Source organism: Mya arenaria, chromosome 4 (genome assembly GCF_026914265.1).
Source record: "Mya arenaria isolate MELC-2E11 chromosome 4, ASM2691426v1".
Taxonomy (NCBI): Eukaryota; Metazoa; Mollusca; class Bivalvia; order Myida; family Myidae; genus Mya; species Mya arenaria.
Window position 1 is genome coordinate 38,321,236 of NC_069125.1, and position 27,720 is coordinate 38,348,955.

At 35.3% G+C, this 27,720-nt stretch overlaps 2 protein-coding genes and 2 long non-coding RNA genes across 4 annotated transcripts; 2 read left to right on the forward strand and 2 right to left on the reverse strand.

Annotated features, from left to right (window-relative positions):
• Positions 1-3,024: 3,024 nt before the first annotated feature.
• Positions 3,025-5,101, reverse strand: LOC128232536 (uncharacterized). Its single transcript, XM_052946162.1, has one exon. It carries the CDS (start codon positions 5,058-5,060, stop codon positions 3,033-3,035), a length of 2,028 nt encoding a protein of 675 aa, XP_052802122.1. The 5' UTR covers positions 5,061-5,101; the 3' UTR covers positions 3,025-3,032.
• Positions 5,102-12,291: 7,190 nt separating this feature from the next.
• LOC128229704 (uncharacterized) lies at positions 12,292-14,232 on the forward strand. The gene is made up of 2 exons (XM_052941508.1): positions 12,292-12,565; positions 12,700-14,232. The coding sequence occupies exons 1-2, from the start codon at positions 12,409-12,411 to the stop codon at positions 13,755-13,757; spliced, it is 1,215 nt and encodes a 404-aa protein (XP_052797468.1). The 5' UTR covers positions 12,292-12,408; the 3' UTR covers positions 13,758-14,232.
• Positions 14,233-17,194: 2,962 nt separating this feature from the next.
• Positions 17,195-21,564, forward strand: LOC128229705 (uncharacterized). Its single transcript, XR_008260120.1, has 4 exons — positions 17,195-17,547; positions 19,351-19,438; positions 19,949-20,163; positions 20,763-21,564. It is a non-coding gene; the product is annotated as an uncharacterized LOC128229705 (long non-coding RNA).
• Positions 21,565-22,930: 1,366 nt separating this feature from the next.
• LOC128230120 (uncharacterized) lies at positions 22,931-27,720 on the reverse strand. Its single transcript, XR_008260177.1, has 4 exons — positions 27,631-27,720; positions 27,141-27,250; positions 25,726-25,909; positions 22,931-25,144 (listed from the first exon to the last, which is right to left on the reverse strand). It is a non-coding gene; the product is annotated as an uncharacterized LOC128230120 (long non-coding RNA).

Here is a 27,720-nt window from a genome sequence, read left to right on the forward strand (position 1 = left end):
TTGCACCGTTTAAAACTGTCACAATAAATGGTGTTGCAAAAGGTCTTGGCCACAACATGAAAAAGGTCATAACTGAAAATATTTCAATCCACAGTTCTTTCTGGTTACGCCCCATGTTATGAAAGTGCCATGGCATGGTAGATATTCAAAACTCCCTTTCCGTGTTTCTAATATTTCAGCTAAACCCTTTTCATCAATACTTATATGAAAAACTAACAAAGTTTGACATTTGTAGCATAAATGAAGTATTATTGGTTGGTGACCTTACATCTAGCGTCACCTCTCAACCGTCAACTTGATTCACCAGTTAATAAGAAATAGGCGTGAAGATTGAAACAGAACACTTCACACTTGATCAGCTTCTGCTTGTATTAGGAAATTGGCAACCTGTCTTTTCTACATGACCAATAGATAAAGATCATTGTTATCTTCTTCAGCACAAGATTATCTACACTGGTAACACCGTATTTGAACAACCATACCGTAAAAACGCCGGATGTATGAGGAGGTCCCTTAACACATAAGGGAAATGCTAAAATGTTAGGCCATCCAATAATCTGACCGTCCCTTCTCGTCCAATGTTGTCCTGGTAAGAAAAAAGGATGGTTCACTTCGATTCTACTTTGATTTCAGGTGCTAAATGCAAGAATTAGTAAAAGACTCATATATGTTCCTAGATTCGATGATTCTAAAGACCTCCTAGTAGGTTCTATGTTTTTCGACCTTCGTTCGGGATAATGGAACATCCAGACTCAAAGCAATACACTGCCTTTCCCGTAGGCAACCTTGGATTTTATCATTCGGAGCGTGTGACGTTTGGATTAGTCATCAGTGGTGCCTCTTGCAATAGAAAAAGCCTTTGACGATTTTCACCTTTGCCTTATATTTATCGACGACATTCGCCCTTTTCAGAGTATTTTGATGACTATATTGTCCGGTTCGAGAACGTATTCCAACGTCTCTCCTCTCATCGTCACAAGGTCATAAGTTCTAAATGCGAACTCTTTAAAGCCACAGGCTCATATTAAGGTCATATACATTCAGAGAACGGAACAGCCACTGACCCTCCAAAGTTAATTCTATCACAAATTGGCCACTCCCCACCAATATTTTAAAACCAATATCTTTTTAAGGCAATCGATGATTTTACCGCCTTTATGATGCACTCTTACTCCCAAATAAGATTTACCACAATGGATACAAAGGATACCAGTTTAATTTTAAAGAAAGGTGCAGAAAACACGTTACATATTCCTTTTGAAACGATAGTAGGTCACAGTAAATATTTTAGCACTTAGCAATCATTTAGTATCTTTTGTGTTTTCAGCTATTAAATACAAGGTTACAATCTTATTATCAGTAATAATTATTTTCCACAAATGCATTATTTAGTAAGTAGTTAATGGTTTATCACTCAAACTTTGTTTTCTATACATGTGTATATATTGATTTTGAATAATAGTGTCACTTAAATTACGAGTAACGCCAATCAACAGTCTGCCTTTGATTGAACAAAACATTTTAACTTGTTCCCCGTCCATGCATTTGCAGATTTTACAAAACCCTTTATTGTCCATACTGATGCAAGTGGTTGTTGGTTAGGCGCGATTCTGTTGCAGGAGCAGGATTATGAAATTAAGACATTAAGCCAATGGCCCTGCTCAAGTGAGCGAATCAACATAGCCCATAAATTTGAAATCCATGCGCTTAAGTGGGCGGTAACCGAAAAATTCCATGACTACTTATACGGTAATAATTTCACAGTCACAGCCGATTATAATCCGTTGACGTATGGCATGACAAAAGCGAAACTCGCATCAACCGGTACAGTTATCTACGAGTCAGCCCAGCTGAATGGTGACAGTGGTTACTTGAGACACGTTTTAAGTTCTGCCCTTTTTCTTATTTCCAATGTTAGACGCCCTTTCTTCGACAGAAGTTGATTTGTTTGAAGCAATTTCATACCTACTTAGATTTCAGTTATTTTCTGCTAATGTTTGTCAAATGTTTTTAAATAGATATATTAAGCAACAAGGACGTCTTTTGTAAGCATATTTACTTTTTAATTGTTAAAAATAGCAATGAACAATAAATTATAACTCTGACGGTTACACTTTATACTTCCACGTGCATAATTGTTTGCCGCATGTTATCAATATTTTGTTTCAATACTGTATTGCCCGATTTGTTATTATAAATGCATTTTGTTACAATGTTTATATGACAGGTTTTCAGTAGTGTTTGGCCTACAACCAAAAATACCGATTTCAGTCAACTGGAGTAAAAAAGTCCGCACCAGTGCATAAAGAATTGCTGAAGATGAATGAAATAATTAGAGGATTCAAGACGCGAGTAACGAAGCGTTCAGTTCCATGTGAGAATATAAAGACAGTACATAGTACATGTTGATGAAAAAAACCCAGAATGTTTCACATGTTTTGCATTGTTGTTTTTAGACCGGAATAATCCGGTGCCAGTAGCTTTGAGAATTTGAAAGATCACGAGATAGGACAGATATAACGTAAATTCTGATCTTAGAACGGTTCTCTGACACCAAAAATAGTGTTATTTGTGTCAACCAGTCTATTTGACCGATATGACCACCCTTTAAGCTAGAATAGAATTTTGTAATGTCAAGGTTGAAATCACCGGTGATAGTGGCATATTGTATATTGAGATTGAAAACAAGATCGATAGAGTATTTAATGTATATGCATGATTATTTAATACACCTTGCACAAAATAATATTAACTTATTAAATAACATGCAATATCAGCACCAAAGTTCTACAATCTTTTTCAACAAGATATAGAATGGCCTGAAAAATCAAAAGCTATATCAGTCCAAATCACAGTCTTCCTTTTGTGCATGTTTATGCGATGGTAGCCGTTCTTCGTGCTTACTGAAAACACTCTGTATACCTTACGGCTGTAGATGATCATTTTTTAGAACTCTTCAGGAGGTTTTCCTGAAAGGTTTTGAGAAAACGGTTTGTACCACGTAAAACTCTTGATTCAGATGAAGGTTTTGATTATAAGCGGTCATCAATGGTAGACGTGAAAAAAGAAATAAAGCCCCCAACCACTTTATTGGGATCAACAGGCTTGTCTTCACAAAAAGCTGTTGCTATCCCAGAAACAGCTCGAATAGCTCCTCGTTTGATATATGCAGTATTGCCTGTTTTATTGGCTAGTATAGGTAACATACTTCCTGCAATTTTTACAGCCGTTTTGGCGATACTGTCACCAACCTCGGAACTCTTATTCTCATGTTTATCTACTATTTGTTTTATCAAGTGGTCCACGTTTCCTAAAACTACAGACGTTTGGTTTGACGTTACATGTTCATTTATTCTAGTTTTTGCTTCTTGCCATAACTCGAGCATTTTGCATGAAAACCCTGCGAGGAAATCTTCGTCACGTGCGTTTTCAGGCACTTGTCGAACTAAATCTGCGATTACATCTACGACATATTCAGATGTACGGTTTATTTTTTCTGGCGACGGTGTAAGTTCTGTTCTACTAACGCGATAAGGAGGGGATTGAGGAGGATTTTCAAGAAAAAACTGCAGCTTTCCAATGGGGTCGTTTCTTATTGAAATGACTTTTGCCAGCGCTTCTTCAATCACCTCCTGTCTGCATCCAGCGATCAAATTTTCATTTCTTACAAAATAAACTGGAATAAATCTTTCCCGGAGACATTTTATCATAAAATCTAAAGCCTTGCAAACACCAAAGAGAACGTTGTCTTCCGTCCAGAACGAAGGGTCTGTCTCTTCGCTGACCCAAAACACGATATTTTTCCAATGATACGAGGCGAGCACTTTTGGTTCTGTGCCAAGATACTTTTTCTGGTAGGCCTTTAATACTCTCCAGCAATATTTTTGACTCTCTGTCAAACTATTTGCAAGAATGAGTTCGCATCTGGAGAAAGAAAGTCTAAAGAATGTATTTGTTTTGTCTGACTCTGGTGAATTGTCTTCCTTTGTTGGATCGCCGTTGAGGTCAGAGAAGAGTGGTCGTTTTGATACAATGTGACAACCACATTCTACAACTTTTTGAACTATTTCCTCCGACGGCCACTGTCTTTTTCTCGTTTTCCATTCTGCTGCTGGTCTGGGCCAGTCATCAAACTTAAAGGCTGGAACAAAATCTGCCGACATTAATTTTGGCAAAGACACAGATTGGTCATCAGGATCCCCGTCATTAAAGTTAGATTCATTTGCTAATGGCATGCTTCCTTTGCTGTCGTCGTTATCTTCGTAGCTTTCATCAGGTTCGTCTATATCTAAATTATTGTCATACCTGATTGTTACTTCTCCGTCTTCAGGATCGATTTCTTCATGTTCGACAGAACATTCTTTCGGAACATGCTTGCATGTTTTTGTTTGCATTTGCTCATCTTCGTCTTTATTCAACCAGAAACCTGTCAAAACGTCAATAATTGAATCCATGGATTTTTTGAGAAGCCTGATCTTATTGACATGCTTCCATAGCTGTCCTACAGAATCTTTACAATCAAAGTTACCAACGTCAAGTTTGACGAATTCCAAGCCTACACCGGATCGTTTCACGACACTAATAGTACGGTCTTTTCTTGGGCGTATACCGTTTGACATTGTGGCATAAATAGATAACGAAACAAGATGAAAATAGTTCCTTTGTATTTGTTTGAGAACCATCACTGGAACATGGCCATTTACTAACTGAACATTTTTAAAGATTTGTGCATGATCCTTCTCCCCTCTTACATGGAGAAATGCTGGGTAATCAGGATCATAGTTAAATAACTTTTCGTCCAAAACATGTTTTCTTGGTACAAGTAAAATGTCAATATCTCCATAATCTGTCGGGATGTTGATCTTTGATCCGTCCATACAGCTTCCAACTGGTATAAGTTCTTCCCTTTCCGTCAAAGCGCAACTTTTATTGAATAATTTGAAGTTTTTCAGTTGAGTGTTTAGTTTTGGATGAAGAGAGGAGTCTAGTTTCATCGCAAGGTTCAGGAATAGCCAATTGGAGTTGATTAAATCACGTTGTGTCGATGGGGAGGATGCCATTGCAGCGTCTCCACACGGATGAGGAAAACCGTGATATTGTATAAACCTCTGAAATAATGATTAAGTGTTCAAATTAATCATGTAAGTCTGAAACATTAAACATAGATGATCCTTCACCTACATAATATACATCTACATAAAGAGATAGCAGCTAATCTATACCTTCGATTCATGTCCAATATATTTGTTTCTAATTTAGCTTAACTTGCTTATGGATTGCTGTCTGAACTAAAGTAAACACTTTTCTTTTCATTTTTTATATTGTCCATGTACTCTTGCTGTCCGTGTTTTTAAAAAATAGGAAAATACAATGGAAATTAAGTTTTATTTTAGATGTTATCAAACGTTTTTAACGAACCACATTAATGCTTCCTTATCGATGGCTTATTAAATGACCTTATTATAAACTATTTTACAAAGTTTAAGTGTTCAGTCTTCAACTACATCTAACTAATACAGTTAATCAAATACTGTATCCAAAGGATCGTTTATATTTTTGTTACATTTTAGTTTACCGTATAAAGCCAAAGAATATAATAAATTTATTTTATGCAATTGAAAACTTTTTAACAAACTTTGATGTAGTAAATGTACGTTCAAGGTTACAATTTCTCATAAAATGTTGTTTTTCACATTTTACCATAAACGTGAAGATAGCGGCTTAGCGGCATAAAGTTAGTATGTCACGATATAGCATTTCTTTGGGGTGCTGTCTGGTTTCCTTATTCATTCCGGGGAAGGGGGTGGGAGTGATTGTCTTAGGGGGGAGATATATCTATGATATTAGTGCAAAATGTGTTCTTCCGGTTTCTATAAACTAGCGAACACGAAGACTCTGGTTTGAAGACAAAGCTTCCTTGTCAGTCTTAACACAAACATCATCAACAAATGGAACGTTAGTTTTGTGACTGTGCGTAGAGATTAACGGGCAGTGCTTGAAATGTAGATTGAGGCTCGTTTAATTGAGTTGCTTGGTATCTAACCTCTGGATAACACCACACGGCGTCAAAAAATCATATAATTGTTTGTCGACTCCAGATTGAATACTTATTTTGTATATCAAAGTTGACTAGCTTATATTGAAGGTTCGAGTATCATTATTTACACTGTTAGTAGCGGGGGGGGGGGTATTTGATAAACACCCCTATTGGTTTTATACCATGCGAGAGCGAATTGAACAGAGTACTTTAATAATAAGATTATATTAAGGTATAATGTATTTGTTATGAAAATATTCAGTGACGCTTAAATATTGTCTCAAAATCATATTTTAAGAACTACATTGTGCAAAAAGTTTATGTAATCAGTTTATTTGGAACAAATACAGTAACAATATAAATACAGTACAATGTAATAACATTGTTTGACAGCATATATATTCCCTCAGTAATGTTACATTGAATTGTAACTGTACAAGAACGATGTATCACAGTCAATAAATGTAATAATAAGAAAAACAACGACAGTTTAACGATTGGCGGATCTACCGGGGGGGGGGGGGTCACGGCCCTCCGTGAATCCCACCCGCCTTATGCTGGCCTGCAAGAAATGTTTTTTGGGGAACATCTTTATTGGTTCAACTGTACAAATAAGTTGTTTTGTCACAATTACAAGTTAATATAATTAATTTAGTAAATATTCAAATGAACCTAATTGTCTTGTTCCAGTATTTATGGTATGCAAATTTCAAAGTATAATAAAGTATATGACATAAAAATGTTTCTTTGAAACGACATAGGGACCCGAACATTCGATAATAATAAATCAGCGCCGTATTTTACGCAGACAGTTGATCAAAAGTAAACGGCTGCAGCTATACGTAAGTTGACTGTTTTCAGAATATAGCTTATATCAGAAATATGAGTTGTTTTAAACTGTTAACATGTGCACGTTATAAGCTATTCATTGCTTTTAATAATATCATTGTGTGTCAACAAGATATTTGTGTGCATGACGTACATTTAACAAAAGTTTAAATTCAAACCGTTGCCGCCTTGAAACTTTCCATTTCGGCTTTTATTAACGTCAAGTTCTCGGAATCATGCTTGAGCATTTGTTTGAACAATGAGCAAATATCAATTTGATATTTTTACTGCAAAATAAGTAGTGAAAATATCAACTTTCAGAACTACTTTTAAAATACATTGTAAATTTATTAGAACAATGGTTATCCCGTTTTTTTAAACGTTTTCTTGATCTTGAAGCTGAATGTTCGAACGTTTGCTTCCATACCAAACAAATAACAGACGAAAACAAGTGTTCGAACATAAATAGAATGTTATCTCATCGCTCAAACGTATTTTAACTGTTTATCGTTGTAATGCATAATACGAACTTCCCGGAAAATTCACACAACAATTTACTGATTTTTTTTTTACCCCAACCACGCCTCAAATTGTTTCAACAAACTAGCGTGGTGTTCATTATTACCTGGAAATCGGCCTGTCTTCAAGCAAAACAGACTGGTCTCTGAAAATAAGATAACTGAATATCCATGTATCATGAAAGACACTCTTAAACTAAGAAAAATGTTTTAATTCCAATGATTATCAGCAAATGTTTTGCCAAAACATTGGACCTTTCAAATTTTCATTCAATAAATGGCGGCGTAGTAATTTGGTTATGTATTCATACCACGCTTAAAATTAAAGTGTTTGGGTTATGTTTTGGAACATGGATGTACTTTTAAAACTTCATTGATAAATGTTCATAAAATCTTTGCACTGAAAAACAAGCGAATGTGAACTACAAAAAGAATATCCGAGAACTCTTTCTCAACAAACCGGAAATAGAAAATTGACAGCAATAATTTTGAAGAGAGGCGCCCCACAGGTAGCGGCGTAATTAACACCCTTTTCAAAAAAGTAAATTTCTTTTTATAAAACTTGAAAAAATAAGCATAAAAGAAACAGAAAATTTGTTTATTTCAGTGTAAGATCGTATCTTATTCCACTCGTGATCATAGAAAAACTATGACTCTCGTAAAATAAAATACGATCTTACACCGAAATAAACAAATATCCTCTATATCTTGTATAATTCAATTGATCTGTCAAACATCATTGACAGCGACGAAAAATGTTAATTCCATATCATTATATGATTAAAATAATGCATTCAAAAAAAGTTTTATATGTTTATAGTTAGTCGTGCCCCCATTTAGAAAGTCCTTGAACAGCCACCGCAACTTGAATTTTATGATGGCATGTTTGAACTTTGTATATGTTTTTTATGTTATTATTGCTAAAAGGATTTTGTTTACATTTCTCGAGAAATAAAATAAATTGCTGTTTGACACTTTAAAACTTGAACAAATCCCTTTAAAAAGTTTATATATCGTGATTTGTGCGATAGGATCATAAAATCTATCTGCGCTTATACCATACATTCAACAAAAGTTATAATAACAACGATGACTAACGAGGTATTCACAACTTATAAATCGATAATATAGACATTTAATCACAAAGAAAGATATCAACATTTAAAGTTAATTTGCCCAACTATTGATCAATATCATAAGTGAGAATCGGTTTGTTTGTTTTTCTATCCGTGACAACTTTAACATCAAATCTGTGTCTGGGACCTGGTCTGTTTGGAAGTCCGTACAGTTTTCCTTTAGATATAACGTAGTATTTGAAACGACCCTGAAATCGACCGAACTTGAACATGGAAGTAAAATATCGGGGCCATGTAAATCAGTCGAAACAATGAAATTCGCTTCTGGGTTAAATTTTCTATACGAAGAATCAAAAATTGACTTTTGGTCGTTAAATGATGGAGTCAAAAAGTTAAATGTTTTTTTTTATGAATAGACATTATCTTTACGAAGTTATCAGTGCAGGTAATTATAGCAGTTATATACTAGTCTATGTATTTAAATATAACTTGAGATTGTGTACGTTTTGGAGCAAATTAATACGTTTATTGCGCGCATTATCGAGAAAATGAAAAGTAAATGTAGACGAGTTTTTTTTACGAATTAAGGAAGTATGGAAGGACGTTCTAAATATAGTAAGATTTCTGATGACACAAGTTTATATCGTGCTAGTTTTTGTATCGGGTATTCCATGTACAAGTGAAGGAATTATCAGTTTCGCCGTGGTTATGCACCAGTCAATTGTACCCCCCCCCCCCTCAGGTCCGGGGAATAGCGGGGACTTTGACTTTCGGTCCAGCCAACCCCTGGTAAAATCCCCGCCCTGTGCGGACGAACAGATGGTAAAATCCCCGCCAAATGCCCCCGCACTCCAGGTAAGGCCCATTCTCCTCTATATTTTGGGCGAGAACAAAACCCCCGCATTCACCCGGCATTGCGGGCCACATGAAAGGTAAAAACACGGCCCATTTCCGGCTATTCCCGGTATACCCTCGGACTTGGGGGGGGGGGCAGTGGTTACAATTGACTGGTGCATATAGCTGAGTCGTGCGAAAACTTAAACCTTTTGCCCAAAGTTTTGGTTTAGTCTTGTCTCATAAGGTTTATAAAGTGTTTTCAAGATTTAACCGTAATTATGGTGATATTGATAATGTATGTGTGCATATGTAGCATGTGTCCGAAGAAGCAGATTAATTTAAATGGCTGACCAGTGCAGTCAGCTATTTACATGGAACTTAGTTAGTTGAAATGTTCAGAAACCCATAAAAGTAATCAAGGTTGAACACCGTATGGCGAACATAATAACCCAAGCGAAGACTGCCATTTCTTACAGGATTGAGTTTTACCTGTTTATGTTGTATGTAACCGAAGTTTGACACAATAAAGTATCAGTATCGAGAATAGAATTGCTGAAGTCAACAGACATCAACAAACCTGTGGTGCATGGCTTTAAACACCAGTAAAATATTGAAAAGTAATTAGCTCATGGGCAAAGGAAGGTTTCAACAAAACTAGTCTTATAATTTGGCTTGTGAATAACAAAATTCTGAATCGAAGAGATTCTTAATTTGTTAGTCAAGTTTATCTGCTTAAAAGCATATTAAGAACTTCTTAGTAAGATGTGAGAATTTCTCGTTTACATTCGCATTGGTAATGTACTGAGTATAGATACTTAAACCCAGATAAAGTACGGAGTATAGCCTTTCCATATACTGGGGATAGTTGTTGCATTAACATGCGCTCTATGAATATTCTTATCACACAAAATGTTGATATTTGGCATTTTAGTCAAAGATAATAAGTAACAGAAAGTATATGTTCCATATTTTGTTGTTTTACTTTTTTTCCGACTTACAATACTTTGTGAAAAAAATGGGACACAATCATACTCTCGCGATGTGGAATTGAAAGTCTTTCATATACTTTACCATATTTTATCTAGACTTAAGTAAAACTCCTGGCCACATCCACACGACGATGGAAGTTCTCGCCATAATTTACACTGATTTGATGGCACATGATGAATATAATGGATTTTAAACTATGCCAAATGCAGATAATTTTCCGTTTTAAAAGTTTACACTCCATTAAAAAGAATCAATAGTGACATATATACAATAACCCCAAAGTGGGCTTTGACCTTTAATCTGATGACCTGTGTGATTTATGTTATATGTTATACACTTCTGTGAATTTTGCTTTCATCCTTTAAAAACAGCTAATGTCTGCTTTTAACACAGTCTGGACAAATGAACGGACAAACAGGCGGACGAACGGGCAAGCATTATATATTTCTGCTACAAGTGAGAATTATCTAGTTCGCTATGGCTACTATATCCGGTGTACGGTGATCTACCGTGGTAATATTTTATTTCGGGCATCTTATATTTTATCAAAAACCGACAAAAACGAAATGCAATAAAAAATAAATAAATACAGACTAAAGAAAATACCTTCGTTTGCAAGCAAATGGTGAAGTAAACACTAACATAAATATTTGAAGTATCATTTCCTAAATATTCTATAGAAGATATTTGTTAATATCGATGTAAGCATTTTATCTGCCTCACAATTTAAAAAATATATATTCTAATAACGGAATTAATGATTGTTATAAACGGAAAGGGCATTTAGTAAGTGAATTGAAAGACTAATGATCGAACATTGCAAAATGGACAGAAGCCAAATATACATGGATACATTATACCATATTTGAAACGTGCATTTTTGCACAGAACAGGGTGGGCATATAGATGTATTTTAACAATGCGATACATGCATTCATACTTTTACACAGTGTTTATGTTAAAAATAGAGGTTGTCGAGAACCGCAAACTTGAAACAAACAAAAAAACACCACAGTTAAGTATTGTGGGATGCGGAAATACCTTAGTTTGACATTAAAAAGTTTTGTTGTTGTGTCGTGGGACAGATGAACCCCAAATATTACTGCTCATTATAAATCATGTTATATCCTTAACTTGGCTTGCTTCTTCAAAACTTCACAAACTTTCCAAATGTGTATGCTTACTTCACATGGTTTGCATCTACATGTATTGCTACATTTTCTCGACTTCTTGTATCTTTAATTTGCATTAAATTTCTTACATTTGCAAATAATGTTAGAAACTGATTATATGTGTTGACTTGGCAATGCTGCTTGTCTTTAAACCCATGTAATGTCGTATTTTTATTTATAATTTTCTTGAACCGGCACACCTTAGATACCTATGTATAGTGTTGGTTGGATTTAGTTGGAACATCCTGTATATAGTATATACCTATGGCAAAAACATAACAGTGTTTTCAATATAACCGTGTTTTAGTGGCACTATAAATTGTACATTTTGTTAAACCAAGTTTTCTACTACCTTATGAGGCGATAGTTGATCACTGTAAATATTTTAGGACCCATCAGTCATTTAACATTCGCGCGTTTCAGCTATTAGAAATGTTATGCCTCAAATTTCATGTTTGTTATACATGTGTATGTATTGATTGAAATACGAGTATCATTTCAACCATTTTAAAAAGGAAAGCATTAAATTTCAGTTTGAATGGTATTCGTATAGGTTATATTACCAATCCATCCAGCTATATCAATAAACCAAGGGCTCATTAGCATATTTAATCTATGCATTCACGTTATATATTTTCAGTATAGTCGATCATGTCAAAGCTCAGTCGTGCAAGCACACTCATAATTTCAATGCCATCATTCAATTCACGTTTTTTATAACCTCTTAAAAAATATTATGATAATTCCGCAGCACTATTTTGTGAGCATAACGCTCTGTATCATTTTACAAACCAATATCAAGTGATTGCTTGATACAAAACTGCTTTACATAGTTTATATATGAAATCAAAACTCATTCCTTGTCAGTTTGTCACTTTAAAGCATTGATGTATGCAAATACCAGCTATGAATGGACATAACCTTGATATAAAAGGATTCACCATGCATGTATGCGCGCTTCGATTTTGGTTATTACATTAGTTGGAACGCTTGAAACGAGTTTTGACGAAACTTCAAATATGAAAAAAGTTCAATTTTATTGGAGAATTGTAGTATGCATCTCTGTTGTTATTATGTTTGTGAATATTATTCCCTGGATGATCAAATGTAAGCAAATTATTTTATTTTATTTTTGTTTTCATTTTTTATGACATTGTACGAATTGATGACTTAATAGTGATTTGGTGATTTCAAAGTCCCATTTGAACTGTTTAGTAAAGTTTAAATCGCATTTGTTTCAGCTGATGAAAAAATGGAATTTCTTTATTTTGAGGCCGAAATACATGATGACTTTCCAACTGTTGAAAATGCTTCACCAATTCCACATATTCTACACCAAACCTACAAATCTGAAATAATTCCGGAAGCTTATGTCCCACAGATCAATTCTTTCCTTAAATACCATCCAAACTGGACGTATTACTTTTGGTCAGAAACTTCAGCTAGAAAGCTAATTGCGCACAAATTTCCGTATTTTCTCAATGTTTGGGATGGATACAAACATCCCATAAATCGAGCAGATGCTCTGAGATACTTTGTGCTTTATGAATACGGCGGGGTGTATGCGGACTGTGATATGAGATTTCTACGTTCATTGGACAATGCTACTAAGGCGTTCGCTGCTATTATTCCACCAGAACCGTTTGAGCACAGCGTGTTTCGATTGAAAATGCCGCTCCTCACAAATAACGCTATAATGTTAAGCCGACCTAAACACCCATTCTTCAAATTGCTGATTGACAGGCTTGAAGCTACAAAAGATGAATCCGGATTGTTGGAAGTGGCTGGTCCTGTATTTCTTCAAGAAGGCTTTTTAGTGTACAACAACATACAAAAAAAGGATCTTTACACATTTCAAAATCATTCATACATAAATGGACTTGTGCCATATAATTTGCAAGGCAAGTTTAAATATCCTTTACATCATCAAGACAATGTGCTTGTGCCAAATACCCATTTTTTCATGAATACGCTTGCTTGGAAGTTTAAAACCAACGAAGTGCTTGAATTTTGTAAAGATATATATAAAAACAAAGTTTTTAGCTTTTTCTGGTTTTCTAAGTGTATAATACGTGACATGGCGACGATTTGTCCATTTGAATTCTTTCAATCGCGTGACATGTGGAAAAGAGGATGTAATGAAATTGTTAGAAGAGAAGGGCGTTCAAAGAAGGACCATTCAAGATTCACATTCACCGAACATATGTGGCACACATCTTATGAGAAGGTGAAACGAGCTGACTTTGATAATTGGGTAGACATTAAAACTGTTGTCCCTAAGGCTGTAATTTACAATTAAAAACAATATTGTATTCATTAGACAATGAGTTTGAATACAGTATTTGATTTGTTCTGATGACAATCATTCAATTTCCGCAACCTCTCAATGTGTAAACAAATTAAATAAGTTTTGATATCTATCCCAAACTGTTTGGTATTATTTTAAAATGTGGGTTGCAGAAACAAAACTGATATCGTTACAGTAATACAAACGTCATCGTCTAATTAATATACAACATCCTAACAAATTGTTTTCTACATAAAACTATGAGTGAAAGCATGCTGTCGAAAGCTGTATCCATCGTTCCTTAAAGGGGCTGTACTTCGTATGATAAAATAGCGAAAAACGAAAGAAAATTGTCGAAAACTAACATAAACTTGGCATCGATGTGTACAATGCATTTAAACTTACTAACTGAAGTACCACATAGTTTACAATTTATTTATGTTTAGCAGTTATTTTGTATTTTTCGATTAAAAAAGATTACTGGGTATGTCTACTAGGTAGAATTCATTCCTTATGCGTGATTGGCTAGTCGTTGTTATCACGTGATATTACCGAGGTAGTTGTATAGCTTAACTATGTCACCCATTTAGAGTAAGCCCTCGTAGCTCAGTGAATACGACGCTGGACTGCAATTTTAGCGACACGGGTTCGAACCCGGTCTCCGACACACTTTTTTACATTTTAGTACTTTTTTGCAATAATGATATCAAAGCGCAACACATTATATTAGATAATTGTCCTGAGATTCGTTGAGAGCCCCCGCCCCCCAGGTCCGGGGGTATACCGGGGAAATGGGCCGTGTTTTTACCTTTCAGATGGCCCCGCAGTGCCGGATGAATGCGGTGGTTTTGTCTTTGCTTTAAATATAGCGGAGAATGGGCCTTACCTAGGGTCCCTGGGGTGTCGGGGCATTTGGCGGGGATTTTACCATCTGTTCGTCCCCACAGGGCGGGGATTTTAGCCGGGGTTGGCTGGACCGAAAGTCAAAGCCCCCGCTATTCCCCGGACCTGGGGGGGGCGTGGTTACAATTGACTGTGACTGGTGCATAACTGCTGTGCTATACTCCGTAACACAGAACTAGTAAGTGTATGAAGTTATCAGGCATCAATGTTTAACATGAAGGTTAAAGGAGTTAACTGAAAACTAGTTTATTTGTGAGTTGGATTGTACATTGTACATTGTGCGTCACAGCACTAAGTTCCTTAACGTTTGCTGCATAACATACGTATATGTTTTGAAACTATGGCAAGACGCTGTTGGAAATTATACATTACATGATTTGATATTTGCAAGGATTTCAACTTCGAGCTTTATCTTTATATCATAAAATATTTTCTCATTTAAAACTAGCAAATCGTGAAACGCGTTTATCATGCCTATATTTGATCTAGTGGTGTTTTTTTAATTAACTAGCTTGTGTCCCTCACTGAATCACTCCTTTCATTACACCTACATGTACGGGCTAGTTGGGTGAAGTTATTTTGATATGTTAATTTAAATCTTGAGTTATGAATGCTTTTCCCCAATTCGATTAAAAGAATGAATCAAATTTAATTTTGTACCTTTCACACATTTTCAATTTGAGTTAGTTTTTTCGCACTGACCAAATTGCCTTTAGCTGTCTTGGCTTATTATTTCAATAAATTGCATATATTTGTAAATGTCTTGTTTGTTAAGGATTAATCACATTTTGACGAAGGGAATGAAATAACATTAAATATGACTTTGGGCAAATTGCCTTTTACAATCATTTTTCTTTTGTTAATTGCATAAATGTATGTATGTATGTCTTGTTTGTTTGGTGATAAAGTGCGTCAAAGCAAGTTTATAATGTTTGCGGCATTACATACAAATATATTTTGAAACTATTGTAACACACTCTTAAATAAGGTACATTGCATAGTTCATATATTTTGTTGCATTTCAACAACAAGCTTTAATTTATTGCATATATTTTGTTATTTCAAACCATTACGTACTAGTGATTTATGAACCTATTTCACGGCCTCTAAACGCCAGCTCCACAGTTCGCACAATATTGAAACAAAATGGTAGCCAGCCTGAAGAAGAAGTGTTCTTACACGGTACCACATTCTCCGATTTTCGCAATATGTCCGTTAAATAAAATTATCAAATAAAATGTAAGCCATACTCATGTGTGTTCATGTAAACATAGAGCACAGCCCCACAACGGAAGTGTCGACAGCTCATTTTCTTTGCACCACCCTTGAGTGGTGGAGCTAGTGTTTAGCGGTCATGTATTTGTCAAGACCTATATTGTTATTATAGTGTTTGTTTGTTTTACAATTCACTAGCTTGTGTGGTAAAGTTAAATTCAGTCATTGAATCATTTCACCTGCATGCACGTGCTTGCTGCTTGAAGTATCATGTTAAGTGAGCTGTGAATGCTTTTCCCGAGTTCGATCAATAGAATGGATCAATTATCATTTGTATCTTTCACAATTTCACTGTGAGAGTTTTGTTTTTGTTTGCTTGTGATGAACCAATTGCCTTTTACAGTCGTGGCTTGTTTCGTATATTTATTTAATGTATTTGTGTATTTCTTGTTTGTTTGTGATTAATCAAATTTTAACGAAGAGTGTTAAATTACATTAAATATTACTTTGAGCTGATTGCTGTTTGCATCTTACCTTGTTTTGTTTTGTAAATGCATATTATATAAATAGTTTTCATCAAAATGTCGGAGAGCCACACCTTCAAATCAAGGGCGATAAATAAGAATGTAAGGTCAGACAGCATGAAACTTATCGATAATAATCAACTGATAGCAGAGTGATAGGACTTTGTAGAGTGTACACTCTGCGATTTTGTAAATGGTGTTAAAATAATAATCATTGAAAAATAAAACGATAACTGCTCTGCAATTGTGTTATTTGTTAAATCTCGTTTTATCTCGGTAACGTGATTACCTCACCACGACTCATTTTCGCTGTCTACTTCACATGTGTGAATATTTTTTTGCTTCGAAATAAAGTATCTTAACTGACATTAAATATGACTTTGACGTAACGTCAGAATCAGTGCAATTTACAAACATGTTCTATGTTGAAGTGAATATAGAATATAACTTAAGAACATTAAGTAAGCTACATATTATTTTGTAGAAAATGCATTTGAATGCGAATATGTGCCTTCTTCCTTATTAGAATTTTTTTTATTTTACTATTAAGTTATGTACGTCTTATTTATAAAACGCATGTTTCTCCCATTCCCCACCCCACATCAAAATTAGTTCAACCTTCAATTGTCTAAGTGATCTTTTTTGTGTCAAGGTGGTATAAATATATACTGTACTTAAAGTTGTACGTTCAGCGAGAATTTTGGTTATAAAACACAAAAATAACACAACTGTCGTGAAAAGGCATCCTTATTTTAGCGTTGTGCGAAATTTCGTCTCTAGATTCCACTCCGATAGCCTGATATTAACACGATTTTCAGACCATATTTATTTTTTGGTGGTTACCAAAAAATCCGCTATGGCCTACTCGGAGTTATTCCGAGCAGTTCCGAAAGCCTACGAAAGTAAACGGAGCACAAGCACGTGACAGTTATGAATAATCAATGAGGTCAGCAAATCAAAACAAAGATGGACAGATGAAAATGAAAAGAGAAACAGAGGCAGATTGCCAAAATCGATCAGAAAGCGACGGTAAATGAAAAATGTAGGAAAGATATTGACGTCGATGGTTTATTTAGGCATTCATTGAAAGAAAAGGATAGCATTCAAAGCTTCAGATGGAGTGGGAAAATGGAGGGCGTGGAAACGAAACATCACGATAGGTTTGTGTTTTATCTTTAACATTTTACCTGATGTTTGAAAAACATTGATAGTTTATTTATTAACAGTCAGTAGGGCTATCTTTCGACACACTTTCGGGCGGGTGCACATACCCCATTTCCTTGGAGAACGGATGTACTTATTCGCCAAAATGTTAGTGAAAGTTCCTATTCAAAATCCAAAATAATTTCGAAAACAAACAAGAGCTGTCAGAGGCAGCATGATCGACTTTTTTCATTGCTATAATGCACCAGTCAGTTGTAACCACGCCCCCCCCAGGTCCTGGGGTATACAGGGGAAATGGGGCGTGGTTTTACCTTCCAGGTGGCCCCGCAGTACCGCGTAAATGGGGTGGTTTTATGTTCGCAAAAAATTGTGGGGAATGGACCTTACCTAGGGTCCCTGGAGTGCGGGGATTTTACCAACTGGATTTTACCCGGGGTAGGCTGGAACGAAAGTCAAAGTCCCTGCTATTCCCCGGACCTACAGGGCTGTGGTTACAAATGACTGGTACATAAGCATTAAGGATTTCAGCACTTGCAATATCAATATGGGGGGCACACCCCAAACCTAACCCCATAACTTCCTTGTTTACTGCCTATTTCAATGGTACTGGTACACTAATAAGCAATCAGGCATACTTTTTTATTGTTTTGACATTTCTTATCTTCTCCCTGTACGCTTAAGTAATAAAAATGGTCAAAAGGCTCGTTGAAAGTCATTCAGGTGGCATATTTTTATATAGGAGTAAAAAGAAATAAATTGCCCAAAATGTACCATTTCGGACTAGATATTATGTACATTTCCTCGGGGGTGAACCTGGCCGTTTGCCATCATTGCTGACCAGAATTATTCAGTTCTGGGGGGGGGGGACACACGTTGAAAGGTTACAACCCCTGAGTGACTCCAATCTTGTGTCAATTACTGGATCCGCCTCTGGCAGGCTTTGGCAAAACATGCCTGGATCACTGTAAAATAAGATTACATGCAAAATCCAGAATTTCTAAGTCAAATGTTAAAAGGGCAAAATAGTTGGCATCATATGCAAGTTAGAGATATCGTCAAAAACTTGAAAAAGTCAAGCTAAATCCAATAGCAACTGCAATTCAATTGAAAAGAACAATTGTATACAGCACATTTATTGGCATTTCAATATATGTAATTTGTTTTGAAATATTTTCATTACCAAAAAATTGCATTTGATGTCTTTTTTGACTAACTGAAGGACCTGAGCCCAACCCCCAAATGTGTAAATACAGCCCTTCAATAAGCTGTGATAAAGCATTCGTTTGTTAAGAAAATCCATTCCTTTTGAAAATGGTCGAAATTAACACAAGCCAGTAAGCCATGCACTGGTAAAATGCCTCGGGTCTTACCCAAATTCTGATTTTTTATAGTAGGGCTTGCTTGAAATTTGATTCAAAGCTAAAGTATACGAATCAGGGCTTCTTCATCAAAAAGTCTAATTTCAATGATTGTTTTGATCCTGCTCATGATTGAAATGGCATTTGAAAAAAATATTTTATCATTTTTTATATCAATAATGTAAGAACCTGGCTTTAAATAGAAATTGGTACATATGTGATACTAGTTAACATGTTAAAGGTAGTCCATCCATCTTTTATGTAAAAAAATAATGCAAAAAATTATATTTCTTTTCTTTTTATATTTCTGTTTTGTATATGAACTCTACAAAATACATGTACCAAGGGTTTAATTATTATAAGATGAATGATTTGCTGAAATTTCTATATAAACATAATATAATAATAGTTAATAAAAATTTACAGTATTTTGGGTTTCAGTATCTTTTGACATGCACTTCAAGACTCCGATGTCAGGAGGCTGGTGATGTCACAGATTTTAACCTGGCTTGAACATGCCAAGTGTACTGTAAGTACAGTTTTTTTGCAAATATAAAAAATATCATTCGAACTTTTCAAATATAGAAAATCAAAGGCAGCGTTTTATCAACTCCAAAATCTCATTTTCTATTCATAAGTGTTAGAAAGGCTTTTAGGCAAAAAACATCATACTTTTTGAAAGTAAGTATGAATAACTGCACTCACCTCTTTTGTCAGCATATCTTATATCACTGGTTTCATGATATAAGCTTAAAAAGTGGCTAATGAATTCCAAAACAAAAATTGAAATAAAATATGTTTACACAGTCCATAGGTGAGAATGCAGCTTTAAAAATCATGAAAAGGTAGAAAAGAGGTTGATATCCTTTTTATCAAATAAGGCCTGATATTTGTGTCATGAAAATGCAGTGATTTGAGCTTGGAAGTATATGTTGGTATATATTGATTAAGTATTTATAATATTGATAATTAACATATAACATTTATTGATGATATAAGTAGATAAATGAAAATAAAATGAAATGCTATTTATTTTAAGGGCATCTCAGCTGTTCTTCTCCATCATTTGACGGATGAGCATGAGTGGCCTCCCCCGATTCAATATTATGAGTAAAGTCATGGGCCATTGAGCCAAGAGGAGAGGAATTCACCATGGCTTAACAATAGAAAAACACTTTCGTACCCTTAAAGCCCTCAGAGTGATTGTCCTTGACAACCACCTTCCATCAAAGATGCATACTATCTAGTATACAGGTAAATAAATTTAATGTACAGCAAGCTTTGACTCTTTTCACATCTTATATTAGTAGAAGTTTGAAGTTATACCCTTTTATATATTATTATATTAAAAATCAGGGAATTCAGGCTATTTATACAGGAAACAAGAATAAGCATTTCATAAAATAACTGCATCATAATTCATGAAATTGAAATGATCTGATCACATTTTCAGGCTTAAAAGCTGCACTCCCACAGATTGAACGTTTTGACAACTTTTATTTTTTTTGTCTTGGAACGAGCAGATTTTTATATTTAAGTTAAAGAAAGTGATGTTTATGCATTTAACATTATTTTTCGAACGGAAATATGAAAAACTGCCATCTGATTTTTTTGTCAGCAATCTTATATTATTGGTTTCCAGATATTCTCGCAAAAATGTGCTCTTTGCAAGACAAAAAAAATAAAAATGTAAAATTTGTTTATCTGTGAGAGTGCAGCTTTAAGTCTGGTTATAAGTGGAAATATTTATTTCGATAACTATCTTACTTCTAGATAATTGTGCGTGTGTGTGTGTGTGTGTGATGTGGTCAAATCTTATTCTGTAAATGAAACATTTCTTGTTTTGTATGCAGACTAAACCGTGCATGGAACAATAGAAGAGGATGGCAATATTCCACAGTAAACGCAGTGAAAGAAAAAAGACCTATCCATACAGAGTCGCTGAAGAAACTGATCTTCATGTGTCACTTGACCAACAATTTTTCGATATGGGTAGAAAGGCTGTTATGGAGAAGCACTATCCTCGACAAATCTCTAGCCACCTTGAACAGTTATCTCCTTAACCAAGAAGGGAATTGTACAGCGAGCAAGAATCTAGGTTTAATAAGAGACATTTCTAGAGGTTTACTATGTGCTCCAATATTCATGAAACTTAATGACAATGGTCTCATTGTTGTCTTGTTTGAAACTAGGTCACATGTGGACTGAATGGAAGTCACTTGATTTTATTTTTAAAACATTATAGAATCAAACCTTGATATTGCTTTGTAAGATTACATGTGTTCAAACTTAGTGAGAATGATCACCTTGATGAAATGTTAAGGGAGATCAAGTTTGTCACATACGGTAAAAAATATGGTCACTTCTTAAGAAATACTTGGGTACTAGAAGCAAAATATGTACTCGCAATCATGTAAATTTGTGTGTATATTTGTTCTCTTCAGCTTTATAAGTCGTGTTACCTGCGACATGCTAACGCATTTTAAGTATTTAAAAAAAGTTTGATTTTATATTAAAGTGGATGGAACTTGACCAAAACCCTTTGAAAATAGGGTATATCAAAAGCACATAGGATACTTTGAAAGTTGAACTTCATACATGTATATTGATTTATATGTGATGATTATTTTGGTGAAGTTCTCAAAAATAAACAAAATGTCAAATTAATTTTTTGTTTTTCATGGTATCTTTCTGTAAAAGAAAAAGAACACAACATGTAGACAAGTAAGCTTTTAGATAACTGGGCCAACATTAGTATTTCTTTTAAACATTAACTCTCATTGACTTTTGACATTATATAGCTCCGTAACAACAGTTTTATATAAGTGACACTGGCTAGAAATAGTGATGTTTGCGAGAAATGACAACAATCACAAGATAGAGCAATTTTTTTTAATAACATCTCTACCTTACCTGCCTTATAATTTTGGGGATGTTAACCTAAACAAACGTTTTTAAGACCATTTCAGAACAGTGTTGTGGTTGGGTATTTTGTAAATTGACTAGCATTTTCAAGAATTCATCTGTTTATATTAACTTTCAAAATATAATAAGCACTTAAGGAGCAATTGTCACATACCAGCAAATCATACATACTGACCATTCCGAACAACTCTTCGGGTGCATACAGAGGCAGCTCTTTTTTAGCTCACCTGTCACTTTGTGACAAGGTGAGCTTTTGTGATTGCCTTTTGTCCGGCGTGCGTCGTCCGTCAACAATTTACTTAAAAGACATCTCCTCCTTAACCGCTGGGCCAATATTAATAAAACTTCATAGGGATGTTCCTTGGGTGGTCTTCTATCAAAGTTGTTCAAAGAATTCAATTCCATGCAGAACTCTGGTTGCCATGGCAACCAAAAGGAAAAACTTTAAAAATCTTCTTCTCCCAATACACAAGGCTTAGGCCGTTGATATATGGTAGGTAGGATCACCAAATGGTCCTCTACCAAGATTGTTCAAATTATGGCCCTTGGGTCAAAATTGGCCCCGCCCCGGGGGGTCATGGGTTTTCTCTATATGTTTATAGTGAAAACTTCAAAAATCTTCTCCTCTGAACTTAATTGGCCTAGAGCTTAGATATTTGTCATGATTCATCGTCTAGTGGACCTCTACAAAGTTTGTTCAAATTATGGCCGTGGGGTCAAAATTGGCCCCGCCCCGGGGGGTCATGGGTATTCTCTATATGTTTATTGTTAAAACTTCAAAAATCATCTCCTCTGAACTTACGTTGCTTAGAGCTTAGATATTTGGCATGATTCATCGTCTAGTGGAACTCTACAAAGTTTGTTCAAATTATGGCCCTGGGGTCAAAATTGGCCACACCCCGGGGCTGATGGGTTTTCTCTATATGTGTTATAGTGAAAACTTAAAAAATCTTCTCCAAACTCACAAAGACAAGTAACGTCTTAATTTAAACTGGATAACATATTTAGTGCACATACAAATTTTCAATATGGGCCACATACAACAATTAATAACAAATATACATAAATAGATACGCATGTAAAATCAAGTAGTGACAAGAGCTTAGATATTTGGCATGATATATCATCTAGTTGACTTGTACCAATATTGTTCAATCTTTGGCCCTGGGGTCAAAAAATGGCCCCACCCGGGCGGTCATGGGTTTCCTTATATATATGTATATGATGAAAACTTAAAAAATCTTCTTCTCCGAAACCAAAAGGCGAAGGCCTTAGATATTTGGTATGAAGCATTTTTTATCGGACCACTATTAAGATTGTTCAAACTTTAGCCCTGGGGTCAAAATTGGCCACGCCCCGTGTTCATAGGCTTAGGTTTTTAATATTTGTATATAATGGAAGAATGTGCAATATATGACAGGTGAGCGATTCAGTGCCATTTGGCCCTCTTGTTTACTATTTTGCTTACACAAGTTATCGGATATATAAGATTTGAGTTTTTAAATCAAGAAGAAGTCAACAAACTGTGGGATCTTCATGGTTTTATTTCAGTTATTTACTTCTTTGTGGGAAAGTGTTTTTTGCATTAATCTTTGTTCTACTTAAGAAATGGGCTGTATCAAAATTGAGCCTGCTTTAGGTCCATTTTATTATTTCTAAACAAGGTTGAGAAAGGTATGACACATTTTAAAGATAAAATGTGAAATTTGGATTCAAACAGACATATTGCTTGAGTGTCATTTGAGAGCGTTTTTAAACAGAAAAACAAGAGATGTTTGTCAAACATATGAACCCCCTCCCCTTGAGGAGCGCCAAGTTGTCAGGCTTATTCCGCAAATTGAATTAAATATGCAAAGACTGAAATGACAGCTGACTTGTCATTGACATTAGATGCCTTTGCGGCAGTTTTAAGATTATGACCGTTCAAAGTGTGAGGATAGTAAGTAAAGTTCTAAATCAAGTTCAGATGATGACTGATATTTGCAGATAAAAATATATCCTTTCAGCAGCAGGAAATAAGTAAATATGACAAAATACTTAATCATGCATATAGGTTGACCTCTGACTTCAAGATCTATAAGATCATCAACTGGTCACCCCCAACCTAGATGGCAAGTTTGAGAACCATGGGTGCAGGCATTGTCAAGTAATCACACGAATATGCTTTCAAGGTCACTGTAACCTTCACCTTTGACCTGATTACCCCTGAAATCAAAATGAACCATCTACTGGTAAAGCCAAATTCCCTTATCATGTTTGAGAGCCATGGGTGCAGGCATTGTTGATTTATCACTCGTTCATTCTTAACGCACTTTCGTCACTTAGGGCCAATGACTCCTTAAATCAGTTATGGTCATACCCAGCCTCAATGTCAAGTTTGATGATCATAGGGCCAGACATTGTTGTGATATCACTCAGAGAATCTTTGTTAACCTTTTCAACTTAAAGGTCACTGTGACTGTTACCATTGGCCCAATGACTCCTAAAATCAATAGGGGTCATCTACTAATCAGGCCCAGCCTCCATGTCAAATTTGATAACCATACCGTACGTTCAGGTATTTTTGAGTTATTTCTCGGACAAGCTTTAACAACTTTATACCATTAAAGGTCACTGTGATCTTGAACTTGGACCTGATGACCCCTTAAATCAATAGGGTTATCTACTGGTCAGGCCCAACATTCATGTCAAGTTTGATAACCATCTGTCCTTCAGTTGTTGAGTTATCACTTAGACAAGCTTTGGTCTACCAACAAAGCTGCTAATCGTCCGACCAACATGTGCAATGCAATATACCCCTCTTCCTCGGAGGGGGCATAAATATATACAATAACATGAGTTTACATAACATGCAGGTTTTCTGGCTTTCAAATTGAAACGAGATAATTACTTAATGACAGTTTAGCAACCAAAGACAGTACAAATCAGTATTTATAAAATAACAAGTCATTCACAAAAGTATACAAAAATGATCTGATATTGTTTATATCATATTTTAATATTTAAGAAAATCAAGAGAACAGATACGATCCGTCTGCAAAAATTGTGTTCATCTACTGAACCCTCCTTTGCACAAGGCCAGTGTATTGTTCTTAGGGAATCGGGAAGGTTTCCTGGACTCTCCACACAACATAAGGGAATAGCCCTCTTGTCACCAGCCCAAAAATAACTCTGTGTCAGAACACAATATAAGTCGCCTAGTAGCGGTTGGGTTGCGCCTGGTCCTCCTCATCAATGAACACAAGAAATCCTGCCTCATCAAATGGGCAAGGGTTAGAACTTCTTCATTCAAAACAAGGAGGTCAGAGTCCTGAAAGAGGGAAGGTTTATCAAAAGTCAGTAGCATAATTCACAGATACTAAGATTAAAAATAAGAAATATCCAGTGATGTGCTACTATTAAGTCATACTTACTTCAGTACGAATGTTCAAGAAAGTTCTCAGCACTCACCTAAACAGGAGTGCTTTTAATAACTTAGTAGATACAAACTTTGCCAGCATATAAAATAGCTTTTAAACGTTTATAAAATAACACTGCCCATATTTCATACATGCCAACAATTCAACTTGGTCTGCCTGTGTGTGACTACATGCATGTTAAGATGTTTAAAACCATATTTTTTAGAAAAATACAACACTAGACTTCCTATGAAGTACAAACATGCAAATGAGTTGTCAAGTATCCATTTTTCAGTACAAATTTTCAAGAACTCATTAGCAGTATTAAATAATGTAAAACCAGCTTTTAAATTCACATGAAATAATATTGTTCATAAATATCAACTTCATTTAACATTTAGGTACACTCATGTCTTAGATCTATACTGAATTTTAGTTTCTATAAGGTTCTTATAGCAGTTTGAGAAAGACTGGCCTCCCGGTGACAACAAACTTTTTAACTCTGCATTGAAATGTCCCGGCAGTTGAAGCACACTCAAACCAGCTTGGAGTTCTACTCCCTTCCTCAGACTCTGGTCCAGCACCTCTAATACGAGCATCATGAATCCTGGCTCCATTTTGATGACCCTTATAATTGCTCCCTGAAGTTGCAGCTTTGTCAGCTTGCTCACTTGTTTCTAAAGATAATAAATAATATTACAAGTAAAATTGTACCTTTAAAATAGCGCAGCGCTTTGTTTGGCAAAAGGCACTAGACATTTTGGGAATTTTGAGTGGCGAATATTCCTAAATAGGGAAATTTTACAGTTAAAAAAAACAAGACTTTCAGTCTCCTGCGAATAGAGAATTTTTTATAAATAAGTTTATTTTCCCGTTCAAAAGACCTTAAATGCCTGAAATATCAATACTTGGGGTATAAATATCTTTAGCAATAAATCATGACACAAAATATTTCATACTGATCGATCTCTGAATGTGATGAAAATCAATAATTTCTGATTTCATATATTTCCAAAACTTTAAATTACATAACACATGGTTAATTAGGATGCTGAATGAGCCAGTACAGGTAAAAAGACTTCCATAAAAACGTTTTTGTTTTTTTTGCCTTTGTTTGACTAGGATTTTTTTCTGAAGATTGGGAAAAAATATTGTATATTTTGCTTTGGGAATGGGTCTGATAGTCTGAGCTGTGGGTACTATAGAAAAAGCCCTGAAGCTGACTCTCATTATTGATCAACTTGTTTACATTTATTCCAAAACAACAAACCAGTTAGTTGTAACCATGCCCCCCCCCCCCCACCGGTGCGGAAAGCAGGGACTTTGACTTTAGGTCCAGAAAATATCCCTGAACTGCTGGTAAAATCCCCACCAAATGCAACTGCACCCACGGGGATCAAAGGTAAGGCTCATTCCCCGCTATTTAAGCACTAGACAAAACCACCGCATTCACCCAGGTTCACATTGGAGGTATAACACGGCCCATTTCGCCGGACCTGGGGGGATTGGGGGGCGTAGTTACAATTGACTGTTGCATAATTCTTACATGTTCACATTTCAATTGCAAATACTGACATGTTTTGGAAACTTGAAGAACATTTGGGAAGTATAATGGCAATTAAAGACAAATGATATATAAGAAGTCAAAACGGTCAATTAGTGAGAATTCAGCTTTAAAATATACAATATAAAAAACAATATGGAAAAGAGTACCCACCAAACATAATTGTGTCCCCCCCCCCCCCAAACATATTAATTATTACTTGATCAACTTGTGGTTTCACTTATGTGAAGTGTCAAATTACAGAGTGATCTAGTTTTGGATTCTTAATTCTCTGCATCATTCAAGTACATTCAAATACACATTTAAAATGGATTTCTAAGATGATGTACGTGTTATAAACTTACGCTGTTGTTTTTTTTTGGGTTGGCTGTGTTATGGTATTTGAATCGACGGATCAGGCTCATCAACATTCTCTTTTAATATCAATTTGGGATAAGGGAATGCTTGGAGGTGACTGAAAATACAAAAATAAGAATTTTATCTATACTGTACAGTAAATTATCTACCTGACACCCATGCAGATCACTACGTGATTTACTTTTAGTTTCATCTTTTTTACAATAGAAATAAGTCAATCAATCATGAATTAATGGTCCAGAAATCAAATGCACGTTTACTTACAAGTATGCGTTGCTCCAAACATAATAATGTGCGATATCTATGATAAATTAGGCGCGATTGAATATTAACTTAATTTTACCCCACCCACTTCAGTTACTGTAGACATGCCTTTTGATTTATGGTAGAATTTAGAAAATATAAACAATAAAATGCAAGTTCGTTCATTACCTCATTAAAAAGTCGGTTAGAAGTAAAATAAAATAACGCTCTAACCTCAAGAGTAACTGGTAGAAACATTTCTTTTGATCATGTTGGTAGCTGAATGAAAGTCGCTATCGCCAGTATCGGTTGTTTACATACGGG

Coding starts and splice junctions, on each gene's coding strand:
- LOC128232536 (XM_052946162.1), bottom strand. CDS start 5,060: ATGGCATCCTCCCCATCGACACAACGTGATTTAATCAACTCCAATTGG.
- LOC128229704 (XM_052941508.1), top strand. CDS start 12,409: ATGCGCGCTTCGATTTTGGTTATTACATTAGTTGGAACGCTTGAAACG. Junction 12,566..12,699: donor TATTCCCTGGATGATCAAAT/GTAAGCAAATTA, acceptor CATTTGTTTCAG/CTGATGAAAAAATGGAATTT.